This window comes from Pararge aegeria, chromosome 21 (genome assembly GCF_905163445.1).
Source record: "Pararge aegeria chromosome 21, ilParAegt1.1, whole genome shotgun sequence".
Classification (NCBI taxonomy): Eukaryota; Metazoa; Arthropoda; class Insecta; order Lepidoptera; family Nymphalidae; genus Pararge; species Pararge aegeria.
In genome coordinates, this window is record NC_053200.1 from 13,754,994 (window position 1) to 13,770,047 (window position 15,054).

The 15,054-nt window shown below is 34.7% G+C and overlaps 1 protein-coding gene across 3 annotated transcripts; it reads right to left on the bottom strand.

Moving 5' to 3' along the window:
• Positions 1-2,900: 2,900 nt before the first annotated feature.
• Positions 2,901-14,318, bottom strand: LOC120633001 (phospholipid phosphatase homolog 1.2 homolog). Of its 3 annotated transcripts, none has more exons than XM_039903018.1 (7): positions 14,093-14,318; positions 13,876-13,971; positions 10,453-10,607; positions 9,279-9,469; positions 8,456-8,570; positions 6,811-6,984; positions 2,901-4,923 (listed from the first exon to the last, which is right to left on the bottom strand). In XM_039903018.1, the coding sequence occupies exons 2-7, from the start codon at positions 13,925-13,927 to the stop codon at positions 4,810-4,812; spliced, it is 801 nt and encodes a 266-aa protein (XP_039758952.1). In that variant the 5' UTR covers positions 13,928-13,971; positions 14,093-14,318; the 3' UTR covers positions 2,901-4,809. The 3 variants fall into 3 exon arrangements, with proteins under 3 accessions (XP_039758952.1, XP_039758954.1, XP_039758951.1); XM_039903020.1 differs by having other exon boundaries at positions 14,069-14,318; XM_039903017.1 differs by having other exon boundaries at positions 13,876-14,317.
• Between the last annotated feature and the right edge of the window lie 736 nt (positions 14,319-15,054).

Genomic DNA, 15,054 nt, shown 5'->3' on the forward strand with positions numbered 1-15,054 from the left:
TATAGAAAAATATTAAGAGTGATGAGAAAAATATTATAATCACTTTGAAATAAAACTTAAGAATGTTAATAAGAAACCGTGGACCGCTTTAAATTCTAAAATTTCCCTTAGTTGTCAACCAAAATACAGAGACGTCATTTCGATGGTTATGGACAGAGAATGAGTGATAGTTATTTGATGACATCTGGCTAGCAGGGACTATCCACCGAGACACATAATATGCCTGCTGGACTGAAGAATCGCCAAGTTAGCATAAAGGTCCATTTAGACGAGGCCTTTTGTATTCAAATATATTGCCCTTGGACAGTTCTACGCAACTGTTGACAGCCATAAAGTTGAATGCGATTAGTCAAATTAAATTGTTGACAGCGAGTGTATTTCGTTTACACCAAGTAGGACATAGTTTGCTTTCAATTTTTGACTTCTTAAACATGAATTTGTACATTTTTGTCCCATTTTAAAACCAGTTTCTTTAGGAACTGTACGAAGCGTCTACGAATTTATCATACAGCTATTGAACTTTCTTATCGGCCGTGTGGTGACGGCAGATCAGAATACAATTGTCACCTCTGCGCGGGTTTCGTACGAGGCGACTTAGTGAATATAACGGAGCACGGGCAGCAGCGTCTTCGGTGCTGCGATCACCAACCCGTCTGACCAGCGTGGTGATTATGAGCAAGCCCTTTTGCTAGGAGAGGCTTTAAGCCAGCAATGGGCTGACATAGGTGATTGTCCAAAATCAAATCAAAAAGTTCAAAATTCATTTATTTCACTACCTACCCATAAGCATTTTTGAAACGTCAAGGTTTGTTTGTATTGACTACCACCGTTTTGGAAGACAGATTCTACCGAAAAGAGGCCGGCGAGAAACTCAGCAGTTGATCTTTTTCATAATCATCGTTTAAACAAAAATGGTGTTGCGGAATTTCTAAAAGTTTATCGTCAGGGTTTAAATTTTAATATTGTAATAATTGGTTGATGAACCGTTTACAAGATAACTTTTGAATGGAAACTCTATAGAGCAAGAATGGTATGTGGTGTTTATTCAACGCAAGTCATTTATTGCTTCAATTATTCTGCATGCAACAAGCAATTAACTGGCATCGTGTAAATGGGCCCTTACGCAGTAAGTTGTGCCAACTTAATTTACAGGTCTAGAAGTCATCTTTTACATTACTTCAGCTGATATAAACACAGAACGAAGCGAGGACTGCAATATTTTAAGACTAGCCCATTTATTTCAGAGTTGTATAAAACGGAATTAGCATTATAAAACTTTATTTTAACGGCTTTGAATGGTACATCCAGTTATCGACTGATCTTAATTCCGCTTGGCGCAGTCGAAAAAAGGCCACACCATCCTTAGTATTATAAGTATATCACAAAAAGACTAGGATTTATAAAAAAATACATAAATAGCCTAAACTTTTAACTACTATTATTACATAATGATTCTTCCAGTTTTTTTTCACAATATTGCCCTGCTGGGGAACGAACCCGGGACTTTCCACCTCACATCACAGCACTCACCGCTGCGCCAAAGGTTACAGTAAAAGACATAGAAAATACTTATATACAAGGTAGGCTACATTATACCGATTGCGTATTACAGAATATTTATGATTTATGATAGTAAAAAACTTATCTATCGCAAATTTTTCCTGTCCAAAAGTTTCAGAGACAACTGTACAAATATAACATTAAAATTACGCGGTGACAACCATCAAAATTCTCTAAATCCAGCATAATGGCTGTCATCCTAGTACCCCGTTTCCAAATGAAGATAATATTTAAAAAAAATACATTATATTAGAGTATAAACTTAGTTGCTTTAAATCGAACTAGTTATTTCAAGATATCACAAAACTGTAGTACTACAAATATCCATTACCGAAGTTGCATTACACTCAACTACGTAAACTTAAATTTTTAGATTTTAATACCTTCTCCTAAAACTGTAATATTATACGTCACGAATTCTGGATAATTAGGATGCATTACAAAAGCAGGGCCCAGCACTTTTTTGTGTTATGGCAAACTTAAAATAACGTCACAAATACAGTTTTGTGACGTAGATTTTAATACCTTCTCATAAAACTGTAATATATTTATACGTCAAGAATTCTGGATAATTTGGATGCATTACAAAATCAGGGTCCAGCACTTTTTTGTTTTATGGCAAACTTAAATTTACGTCACAAATACATTTTTGTGATGTAGATTTTAATACCTTCTCATAAAACTGTAATATGTTTATACGTCACGAATTCTGGATAATTAGGATGCATTACAAAAGCAGGGCCCAGCACTTTTTTGTGTTATGGCAAACTTAAAATTACGTCACAAATACAGTTTTGTGACGTAGATTTTAATACCTTCTCATAAAACTGTAATATATTTATACGTCAAGAATTCTGGATAATTTGGATGCATTACAAAATCAGGGTCCAGCACTTTTTTGTTTTATGGCAAACTTAAATTTACGTCACAAATACATTTTTGTGATGTAGATTTTAATACCTTCTCATAAAACTGTAATATATTTATACGTCACGAATTCTGGATAATTAGGATGCATTACAAAAGCAGGGCCCAGCACTTTTTTGTGTTATGGCAAACTTAAAATTACGTCACAAATACAGTTTTGTGACGTAGATTTTAATACCTTCTCATAAAACTGTAATATATTTATACGTCAAGAATTCTGGATAATTTGGATGCATTACAAAATCAGGGTCCAGCACTTTTTTGTTTTATGGCAAACTTAAATTTACGTCACAAATACATTTTTGTGATGTAGATTTTAATACCTTCTCATAAAACTGTAATATACGTCACGAATTCTGGATAATTAGGATGCATTACAAAAGCAGGAACCAGCCCTTTTTTGTGTTATGGCAAACTTAAAATAACGTCACAAATACAGTTTTGTGACGTAGATTTTAATACCTTCTCATAAAACTGTAATATATTTATACGTCAAGAATTCTGGATAATTTGGATGCATTACAAAATCAGGGTCCAGCACTTTTTTGTTTTATGGCAAACTTAAATTTACGTCACAAATACATTTTTGTGATGTAGATTTTAATACCTTCTCATAAAACTGTAATATGTTTATACGTCACGAATTCTGGATAATTAGGATGCATTACAAAAGCAGGGCCCAGCACTTTTTTGTGTTATGGCAAACTTAAAATTACGTCACAAATACAGTTTTGTGACGTAGATTTTAATACCTTCTCATAAAACTGTAATATATTTATACGTCAAGAATTCTGGATAATTTGGATGCATTACAAAATCAGGGTCCAGCACTTTTTTGTTTTATGGCAAACTTAAATTTACGTCACAAATACATTTTTGTGATGTAGATTTTAATACCTTCTCATAAAACTGTAATATATTTATACGTCACGAATTCTGGATAATTAGGATGCATTACAAAAGCAGGGCCCAGCACTTTTTTGTGTTATGGCAAACTTAAAATTACGTCACAAATACAGTTTTGTGACGTAGATTTTAATACCTTCTCATAAAACTGTAATATATTTATACGTCAAGAATTCTGGATAATTTGGATGCATTACAAAATCAGGGTCCAGCACTTTTTTGTTTTATGGCAAACTTAAATTTACGTCACAAATACATTTTTGTGATGTAGATTTTAATACCTTCTCATAAAACTGTAATATATTTATACGTCACGAATTCTGGATAATTAGGATGCATTACAAAAGCAGGAACCAGCCCTTTTTTGTGTTATGGCTGTTGCGAGAACGGCTAGCATGGGCATGAGACAACTATATCCCCGGGGAGAGGGCAAAAATGTATCTTCTCCCACAGCTTTATCAACTCAGAGCACTGGCGCACAAGTGGAAATAGTATCCATATAATATAAATGTAATATTAAACGGGGGTAAACTTCTCCTATTCCCTTTTCCCGTGATTGAGCAGGATGACACGTGAATTATATCCCTTGTCAGGGGATATAATCGGGGGATATGTCTCCTGCCTGTGCTACCCCTACAGGTACCCCTTTTCCAAATGAAGTTCATATTATTTTGAAAAGTACATTAATTCTTACTACAATATAAACCTACTTCTGTCTTTATATAAAACTAGATACCCTTACCGAATATGCAACCTTAAATTTACGTTACAAATACAAATTTGTGACGTAAATTTTAATACCTTCTCGTGGAACTGATATACATTTTTACGTCACAAATTGGGGTTTAATTAGAATGCAATAGAACACCAGGTGCCATAACGGAAGATTAACTTCGTTAACATTGCTATTGAAAAATCTACTCTAACAGTAGTAAATTTTAAAACCTCGTGGAACTGATGTACATTTTTACGTCACAAATTGGGGTTTAATTACAATGCAATGGAAAACCAGGTGCCATAACGGAAGATTAACTTCGTTAAGACTGCTATTGAAAAATCTACTCAAACAGTACGACGGTAAGTTGAAATTTGCTTGCACACAATGCGTGGCTAACGTTGCATTAAACCTACACTACGATAACTCTAGTCAAATTCAACCTAAACAAAAGTCAAAGCACACTAAAGTTAACCGATTACAGACAAACTGTAAACGTACGAATGGTTATTCGGGCTGCCTCTTGCACTTCTAAATGAACTGTGAATACTATACTCAATGTACAGTCTAAAAAACTTCGTTAGTTAATGATTGCAAGTCAATACTGAATTAAAACCTAACAAATAAATAATTGCAGAAATAGTGCTTCCCATTAATCGTATGACAATAATACCACCTGTCATACAGTCTGAAGTTATGTGCTATTTAGTTTCTATGGGGGTTCCGTTCGTATTCTCTGAGATTACTTCTCTTTGGTTGCCATTGTTGTCGCTCTTTGGTGCGGTGCATTCAAAATTTTTGCACAAGAAGACAATCTGAAAAAAACATTGTTAAGTACACTTTACATTAGATATTAAGTTACAAGGCGTTCCGAAGCGAAACTTCTTTAAGCTCTCGTATGTGGACTGAACTCGTAAAAAGCGAAACGAGCAAGAGCTAGCGCAAGTGGAAGCTTTATAGCCTATGTGGTGCGGCGCAGTTTGTTACCATGGCAACAATGGTCGGCATATCAAAAATCATCATCATCATCATCACATCAACCCATTACCTCCTCCTCCTACAGTGAGAAGGAGTTAAGGCCGTAGTCCACCACGCTGGCCCAGTGCGGATTGGTGGACTCCACACACTTTTGATGTTTTCCTTCAACGTTGAAGCATGTGATATTTTAATAACTTAAAACGCACATAACTTAGAAAAGTGTGACCTGGGATTCGAGCTCTACCCCCCGGAAGTAAAGTCGAGTTCCTACCCAATGCGCTATCACCGCTTCATATATTAAAAATATCTAAATCATATTCAATTTTATATATTTTATACAGTGTTAAATAAAAGATACCAAAAAGCTCTCGGCCTTTAGTTGTTTACATTAAAACTAACAACTTTCCACTACTTATTTTTTTTTTAACTCGATGGAAAATATTCAACATATTGCCGAGATACTCTACTTGTCACTACTCTGTATTGACAATAACTACTCTATAGTGCGTGTTCGCAAGCGGCATCAGGGACATATATTCGGTTACACAGTGTAATGTCACTACAGAAATAACACTTTTTTTTTTTATTATAAATAAATACTGAATATTAAAAAGTCTTCGAACAAAAGTAGTTAGTTCTAATGGTAGGAACATCAACGCCGAGAGCTTTCGGGGATGTTTTATTTAACCCTGTATACTGTCCACCAATCCGCACTAGGCCAGCGTGGTGGACTACGGCTTTAACCCCTTCTCATTGTGGGAGGAGACCCGTGCCCTGTAGTTGTTCGGAAATAGGTTGGTATGATGTTGATAACAATGCCCTCTGCTTTTATCAAGTACTAGCTGTTGTCCACTTTCTTTGTCTGTGTTTATAACGATTTTTTTTTACAAATCCCGTGGGAACCGTTTAAGTAAAATGTAGAAAATTACTAGGTACTGCTTCTTAGGTACCTATAAACTTAGTCATTTTACATTTTACTTGGCACCGACTAGTTGTTACTTTTAGTTGTTGAACAGAGTAGGGTTTATTGTGTTGTGTAATTTTTTTTTAAATATCAAACGAATATAAGGCGCATCTCCAGTTCTAACTTGCAGAGGAATAAAAAAAAAATTGAGACATAGCAATGTATATTATGCTTCTTAAATATTTTGAGACAACAATGACAATGTGAGATGGTGATAGCAAAACACCAGGCTAAGTTAGAACAATCCTATTATAATGTTAAGGATTACTTAAACGATAAAAAAGCTTGGGTGTGAATTGCTCTAACTTCATAGCTTAATATATATTTACTGTGAGATGGTGATAACAAAAAAAAGTACCCGACTAAGTTTGTTGTAAGCTCTTCTTAGACCAGGGCGCGTTTGGAACCCTCGTAGCTTTAGGTTTAAGTTGGCGAACGATGTTATCACCATCCCCTTACAATTATGTAAACATATCTGTATGAACGCTTTATAAGTGCCTGTGATAGGCCTACATGAATAAAGAATTTGATTTTAAAAAATTTGTTGTGGGCTTATTCTTAGACCAGGACACGTTTAGAACCCTCGTAGCTCTGTTTACGAATGTAGTTATTGCAGTCACTTCCCACTCCTACGTACACATTTTGTATGTAACCGACGCATCAAAAGTCTATCCCATCTCTCAGTCTCAGTCAGTCTCCCATCTATGTGCCTCTTTGAATAAAGAAATTTTTGACTTTGACCTTGACTTTAGTTACTCACGGTATAAACTAATATGGGTGCGGTGAGTACTGCGCCCGCCAGCACGTCCCACCAGTGGTGGCGGTGATCCATCATGCGAGAAACGGCGCAGTATATCGCGCTCGTCATACAGAGCACTTGGATCGACAGTATAGAGCGGAAGTTGATCTGACCGGCGCGCTGGTTCAAGTAGTACTGAAAGAAAACTAACTTATAACAGTTATAGTAATGCTACTGATCGATTAGTAATATAATATATATATATATATATATAATAAATAATAAATATATATAATAAATATGCTACGACAATACACACATCGCCTCCTAGCCCCAAAGTAAGCGTATCTTGTGTTTTGGGGACTAAGATGACTGATGAATATTTTTATGAATAATATACATAAATTCTTAGAATATACATATAAACACCCAGACACTGAAAAACATTCATGCTCATCACACAAACATTTTCCAGTTGTGGGAATCGAACCCACGGCCTTGGACTCAGAAAGCAGGGTCGCTGCAAACTGCGTCAATCGGCCGTCATATCAGTGCGAAGTGCAATCATTGTTGAAATAACTTTTCCGCATTACGATAATCTGGTGAAAGCTGAAAAAGAAAGAGTATCAAATTACTTGGACCTTGCTTACGAGATTACCGCCATGTTTAGTGTTGAGTCGACAGAAGTTGTTTCAGTCTACGGTCTTCTCGTGAAAAGATTCGATCAATATCTTAAGAAGCTTTCACTCGGTTGTTGGATTAAGGGTCGTATACAGGAGGCAGTAGTTCTGAAACGGCGCGTATTGTGAGGAGGTTCCTCACTCTGGAGCTCCGAACTCGAAATTCCCGCAAGCGGAGGAGTGTTTTTTTTTATAAATTTTTAAAGTGAAACTTTCATTACAAGGTCTCAGACTTTTTCGACTGTGTGTTGCATGTCGCGTGACGGTCGGCCGCGGAGTAGGAATAAAGTGACAGGCGCTCGTCAGAGCAGCCGAGACCAATATGGCGGCGTCTATAGTTGGCATCAGCTGTAGTGCATAGGCTATCACTCATTTGTGTGTTTCATTATAATATATTGTTTCCAGTTTTTTAATATGTATATGTGTATATGATATAAATAATTGTTAAGTATTATGTATGTCGTGCTCTAAAACACAGAGTTCATTAAAAATATTAGTTCCCATTTTTCAGGTATAAAATTAAGATTGATGAAGCGATTTTTATACCCTTAATGGAATATTTTTACCCGAAATCTTTTAGTTAAATGTCTATAATGTGAGAAAACTTTCACTTTTACCGTAGTTTCATAAAAACATACAATCCTGTTTTTAATAGTGTTTTTTTTATTATACATATTTTAATAACGTTGTTAATTTTTTGTTAAATGTATATAAATATATGATAGAGATAAAAAATAGATTTTATAAATTTTTAATAAATACAAAAATTTCTGCTTATTTAGAGAGCCTTAGACCGCGATTGCCAAAGTTTTAAAAATTAACAATCGCGAGCGAGCAATGAAAATATAATGAACTTTTGGTCTTCTACATTAATAATGTTTACTGAGTCCGGATATTACAAACTGTAAATATTACAGATTCATTTATATCATTACTTAAACAAATAAAATAATAAATAAATGAAATAGTAATACTTAATAACTTACAACAACGAATATGCCCATGTGGAAGGCTAATGACGTGTGGCCCGAAGGAAAGCTCCTGTCCGACTGATTCAGCCAATAAGCTTTCGTACAAGTGTAGCTCGAGATATATTCGGAACTGGAACATATTAAATAAAATTTATGATTACATATAGCATTGTTTTTTTGTTTATTCTCTTATTATGTAAGATTTTCATTACTCTTTAGTGTAAAGTATCTTATAAAAATATTTAAAAACAAAGGCATTCAAAAGGCCTGCCGGCAGAAGTGAACATTCATATTGATGAAATGGTAAAGTTAAATAAGTTGTGTAAAACATTGAAAATTTAAATAGAATACTCCCGACAGTATAGAATTTAGAATTAATATCAGTTATCAGTTTAGAATTTGCTTATATTTAACGTATTATGTTAAGCCTCTAAGATAAATTGTAAATAAATTCAATATTCATACAGATAAAAAACCCCATCAAAATCATCCCATCAACCTATTCTTTTATAAGCTCTGATACCACAGAAACAGATAATAAATAGTAAGTTATGCCTAACATTCGTACAGAAAACCCGTATCGAAATCGATCCATTCTTTTAGGTGCTACGACACCACAAAAAAGATAATAAATAGTAGTTTATGCTAATTATTCAGGTATTAGTTTAGAATTTGCTTATTTAACGCATAAGCCTGATAAGATATATTGTTTATAAATTTAACATTCAAACAGAAAAAACCGCATCAAAATCGATCAATTCCTTTAGGAACTATATATATCACAAACACAGATCCACACATAAAATTTATACTACCCGTCATTTAAAAAAATACTTACGCCTCGCAGGTCTCCGCCTCTTTAGGTCTGCAGGTGTCAAAAAAGTGCGGTCTCGGAGACCCGACAACGGACTTGATGCACTGAATGAGGGTCAAATTAAGCAGGAACCCAAACACGTACTCCTTGTACCAGCTCAGTGCGTGCTTCTTGGCTACCACCATTTTGTCTCGCTGTCTCTCTACCATGAGCATCTGAAAAAATCAAGGAACCCTCCCGTCTTCGCACGGATGCAATGTGTATTAAGTTTGGTAATTTTGGTAAACACCGTCTAGCGGTATTCAACATTTCGGAGTGCTCACGAGCTATTCGATTTCGTTTAAGCATCTCCTTTCTATTGGATAGAAGCAGGCGTTACTTTGCAGAAATCTATAATATACTAGCTCTTACCCGCGACTTCGTCTGCGTTTGATTTTGTTTTTAAAGTATTCAGTATCGCTAAGCCTTAAATGAGTATAGTAGTATATATATAAAACATGTGACTGTAAATTAATTATAGACAAATAATTTGCAATAAAATAAAATTGCGACTATAATTAAAGATCTAAGCTATCCTATCTCTTAAGTTGGACCAGACTGCTCATGGTGTGCCAATTTAATTTAAAATCGGTTAAGTAGTTTAGGAGTCCATCGCGGACAAACATCGTGACAGGAGATTTATATATATTAAGATTATGAAAATTAAGCTTAATTTGCTATATTCCGCGAACAGCAACCCGCGAATAACATTTCTGTTCGCGGAGTATAGCAAATTAAGCTTAATTATTATAATAAATCTCTTTTCTACCATCGAACTGCGAGGCACCGAAATAATCTGCACCGTTACGTTGTTGAAATACTATCAACACGTACGAATCGCTATGCTTCTTCCTTTCTGATACGCACCGCTAGAGGCCTGGAATGCCCTCCCATCTTCCGTCTTCCCCAATACCTATAACTTAACTCAACTTTCAAATTAAATCAAATCATAGACAGTACATAATTTTCCTCTCAAGCCTGTGGGGTATTCATAGGTAAAGGTTTTCATTCACACGTTGTGTTACTGCACGCAAGTCAGTCTCCGTAATGTTCACACTCCGGTCGATGTCTAAGAAAACCATGCGGATAAACTGGGGCGGAAAAACAAGGTCATTGGCGTGATCCCGAGCCTTAAAATTTCAGTCACTCAGGTACTCACCACAACAGGGGGCAAAAGCAACGTGATAGCCATCAGCCATTTCCAGCTCACTGTGTCCCCAGTGTAAGGGTAGGACAGCGCTGGGTCATTACACTGGAAGCCAACTTGTCCACCGGGCAACAGCTTTGACTCCACCAGCAGAAATATTAGGAGAACTGGAATACAATGATTACTATTTAATGAGAAGTTTCGTCGTCATTTGACTGCCGATTGGCGCAGTGGGTAGCGACCCTGCTTTCTGAGTCTAAAGCCGTGTCCTCGATTCCCACAACTAGAAAATGATTGTGTGACGAAAATGAATGTTTTTTAGTGTCTGGGTGTTTATATCTATATTATAAGTATTTATGCGCATTATTCATAAATATATTCATCGGTTATATTAATTCAATTCAAATTCAAACTTCATTTATTTCAAGTAGGCCTAATTAATAAGCACTTTTGAAACGTCAAGTCAGTCTGTTTGTAGTGACTCTACCACGGGTTCGGAAGGCAGATTCCACGAGAAGAGCCGGCAAGAAACTCAGCAGATTGCTCTTTTCCAACATCATTTTTAAGTTTAACAATCTTTAGAATTTATCAATCTTTAGTACCAATAACACAAGCTACTCTTACTTTGGGGCTAGATGGCGATGTGTGTATTGTCGTAGTAAATTTATTTATTTATCATCATCAACAGTCTACTGCCCAAAGGCCTCTCCCAATGGGAGGGTTTGCTCTTAACCGCCACGCTGGGCAGAATGATTGCTGCCCACTCTCTGTTATATTTCCTTAGTCGCCTCGTACAACACCCGTGGGAAGAAAAGGGCTGGCAACAACTATTTACGATTACGATTTAAGTGTTCGAAGTCGAATAGAAACTTATCAGGGATCTGGCTACGATAATCCCTAACAGGTTAGCCCAATACAATCTTAGATTGCATCATCACTTTACTACAATGCGAGATTGCAGTCAAGGACTAACTTGTAGTGGAACAAAAAACAAAATATAAAACTGTATTCTGATCTACGTTCACCACACAGCAAATTTTCTTAACATTCTTTTATAAATATAGCACACAGACAAAACATAGACTGATATGCACGTCAATTACAAGTGAACATAGCATTGACAAAGCGTTGTGTAAACTTAATTTGACAAAAAATTCAACTCACCGATAAGTGTTAGGTGAATTTTTTTCTAACTTTATAAACAAATTCGAGTTTAGCACTGGTAGAATTTGAAACCAGCCAGATAATTAATGATCGAGGTAGCAAGCCAATGAGCAATTTCTTAGTCAAAACAAGTGTGAGTCAAAGACAAAACTTTGTTCACTTAAAAGTACTTAGTTTCTGTCAGGAGTCATGCCATTTATTAAACATCCATAGAATCTTACATTACTCCTGCCATTCTGATATTAAGTATGAATGAATGAATATACTTTTATTGCACACCACAAAAAGTACATAAAAAAAGAAAAGTATAACAAAACAATGTATACAATTTGGCGTAGTACAAGTACGTCTGGGCAATATTTAAAAGATGTTCAGTTTACTACCACTGCACCATTTTGACCCTCAATCTTTTTTTTTATATAGATTTTATATAGCATAATTCATTTTATCAATTTTAAGTATATCACTCATTTTTTTCAAGTAGGCCTAAATATAATTCCAATTAGAAAATACATAATAATAATTACAAAGTAACAACAGAGGAGTATCTTATACAATCTAATTGAGATTGTATAAGATAAAATACAATAATTTATTTACCCTTTTTGGGAATGTGAGGTTGTTGTTTAAATTATGTACCTACCAAACAAATTAGCATTAGCACCTAATTATCAATATATTTTGTAAGTTATAAAAGCAGGATTACAAGATGAATATGAGTTGTCATTAACTTTATGTGCTTGAACTTTGCTATTATATCTATCATTATATTATATCTTATAAGGTATAGAATACATTAAGTAAGTAGGTACTTATTTTTTAAATAAAAGGTTTGTATTTCCTGATTTTGGCTAATACCAAGGTTCCATTGTTTTTTGGCAGTAGTAAGAACATTTTAATATAATGTTTAACCTATCCCTAAGTAAACACAGTGAAATTGTCAGAGAATCGATTGATGGATTCTCTGACAATTTCACTCACTCAATTTCTTTCACTCACTTCACTAAATAAATCTTTTCAAGGAAGGCATGCAATATGACAAAAAAACCAAAATTATAAAACAAGCACCACACAATATTAGTTAAAGTTGAGTTTCCTTTTAGAAGCATTATTAGTTCTAGCACTTCATACATTCACAGTCTATTATGGACATGTTATTTTACATTTTCAAATATTGGCAAGTGCCTACTTGTAAAAAGGTTTTACACCACTGCACTGTATTTGATTAAACAATTTACTTGAATACATTTTATTATTTATAGAGGGGACGCATGCCATTGCCAGATGGGTGATCAGTCCTCTGTAAGGACTATTCCACCGTTACTGGAATACATAAATGACTAAGTAAATATAGCAAATAGATAACTATGATAAGTTCCCCTGTTGGCTATTCAATATCTTACCACAACATACTATGATGACAGTCTTTTTAAAAGCACTATTATGTAATTTTTATAGTTTTTTTTTTATAACAAGTAGTTTATAGTTACAATTGGTAATTCTGGTGTATGTTTAATAATACTGATGGTCTTTTTCCTAATATTGGTTTATAATATCTAACATGCGGAATTTAAATTTTGGCATCTCTATTTATTCTGTTTCCATTGTCATTTGCGGGGAGCCTGAGACATAGGATTTATTCAAAGTCAGGGTCAAGATGGCACTTTTGATGTGTACTGTGTACATCATTACACATACATTATACTAGTGAGATGATGGTGATAACCATATTTGTAAACTAAAGCTACTAGGGTTCCAATCGGTCATGGTCTAAAAAGAAGCCCACAACAAACTTACTTACGTGTTCTTTTTTGCTATCACCATCTCACACTGTCATTTGAAATTATTAGAAGAGTAACCTGGTTAGAGCATTAATTCACACCAATTTAATTTAAATTTATCGATGGCATAGTCCTTTATACTATTGGTTTAGAAGCAGGCATTACTTTGTGGAACTCCATCGTTATACTTTATACTATTTTAAAACTTACTTCAGGATTCCCAACATTATTGTATACTGACAAATATTTTAAAAATTTCATATCTCTTGAAACCTATGTAACTGATCTTAATGATAAGACATTTATTAATTTATTTAAATACTTATTATTTGTACACAACTACAAATTTAAAAAAATTAAGTTAGAATAGAAACACAAATATTGTATGCTGCCTTATCGCTTAGTAGCGATCTCCGCCAGGCAACCTTAGTGAACTAATATCAGTTATTCTAGCTGTCTCAATTACGATAATATAATAAACTTAACTTACCTCTATGCCACCGATTCGTTTTAGACCAAACTAGTTTCACTTTATTCAACATTTTCACCAGATTTTAACACAAAGCACGTCAGAAGAGCGCACACACTGAAATATCAATTTTAAAAGCCACCTGTGACCAGTGTTGTCTATGATAGCACTAACTAGTAACTACCTAATACCTAGTCACTACTATTGATCATACCGGCGATGTTTAACACATACGTACATGTGTGATGTTGATGTAGTCAACCAGGCACCAGAAACAATGATTCAGAATGCAGACATACGTGAGAACGCAGCGTAATTATTTACGTAACAAATTACAATGAATTATGGCCGTTACGTCATATTTATTTCGATAAATTATCTTGTTAGCGTTACTTGTTTACAGATAATATTTAATTAAATAATTATCAGAAGAGGTGGTGGTTTCTCGTTTTATTTTTTAACGAAAAACGTACGAGCGTACAACTCCAGCTGATTTTGACATTTGTCGCCGCCGGCAACTCAGGCAAGTTAGTTGACAGTTTTTCACGGGCTCTGGATTCTAGCCGTTTAGGATGACCTTACCACCAACAAGAGTTTGAATAAAACTCTTTCGACACTGGTACTTCTGGCACAAATTATATAATCGTCTACGGTGTAGTAAACTTTTTTACATAGACCCTCCTTTATATATGATTTGATCCTCCCCTATGGTAAATTTAGATTCATGTGGAATTTTCTACCTCTCTTTAGCCTAAACCTCTGTGTTGACAATTTATTTTTATTACGTAGGTATGTTAACATTATTACGTTCATAATTCATTTATATTTGTTCGAATGTATATTATATTTTCAAATATGTATTGACTCACTACTGTCAATATATAACTTTTTTATAAATTTAAAATGCATTCAAATAATTTCGGAATCGACAGGATTTGAACCTGCGACTCTCTGGCATCGGCCTGAGCGCTTTCTCCAATTAACCTACGGCTCTCCTACCGTCCATGCCGAAATTAGTATATGCATTTCACACATCAGTCTTATAGCGACTGTAGCGTCATCTAGTGACGCTACAGTCGCTTCAAATCCAGTCTGTTCCGAAATTATTATTTAAATAATTTTAAATTTATAAAATTGATAATTCCTCCAAGTGTAGGTAAAAACACTTATAAAAATTATAAAAATATATAACTTCTCTTA

Excerpts from the sequence above, each read along its gene's own strand:
- LOC120633001 (XM_039903018.1), bottom strand. The coding sequence starts at position 13,927 with ATGTTGAATAAAGTGAAACTAGTTTGGTCTAAAACGAATCGGTGGCAT. Across the intron at positions 8,571-9,278 it reads GAGGCGGAGACCTGCGAGGC|TTCCGAATATATCTCGAGCT; the intron begins GTAAGTATTTTT and ends AATATGTTCCAG. Across the intron at positions 6,985-8,455 it reads ACATGGGCATATTCGTTGTT|TACTACTTGAACCAGCGCGC; the intron begins GTAAGTTATTAA and ends GTTTTCTTTCAG.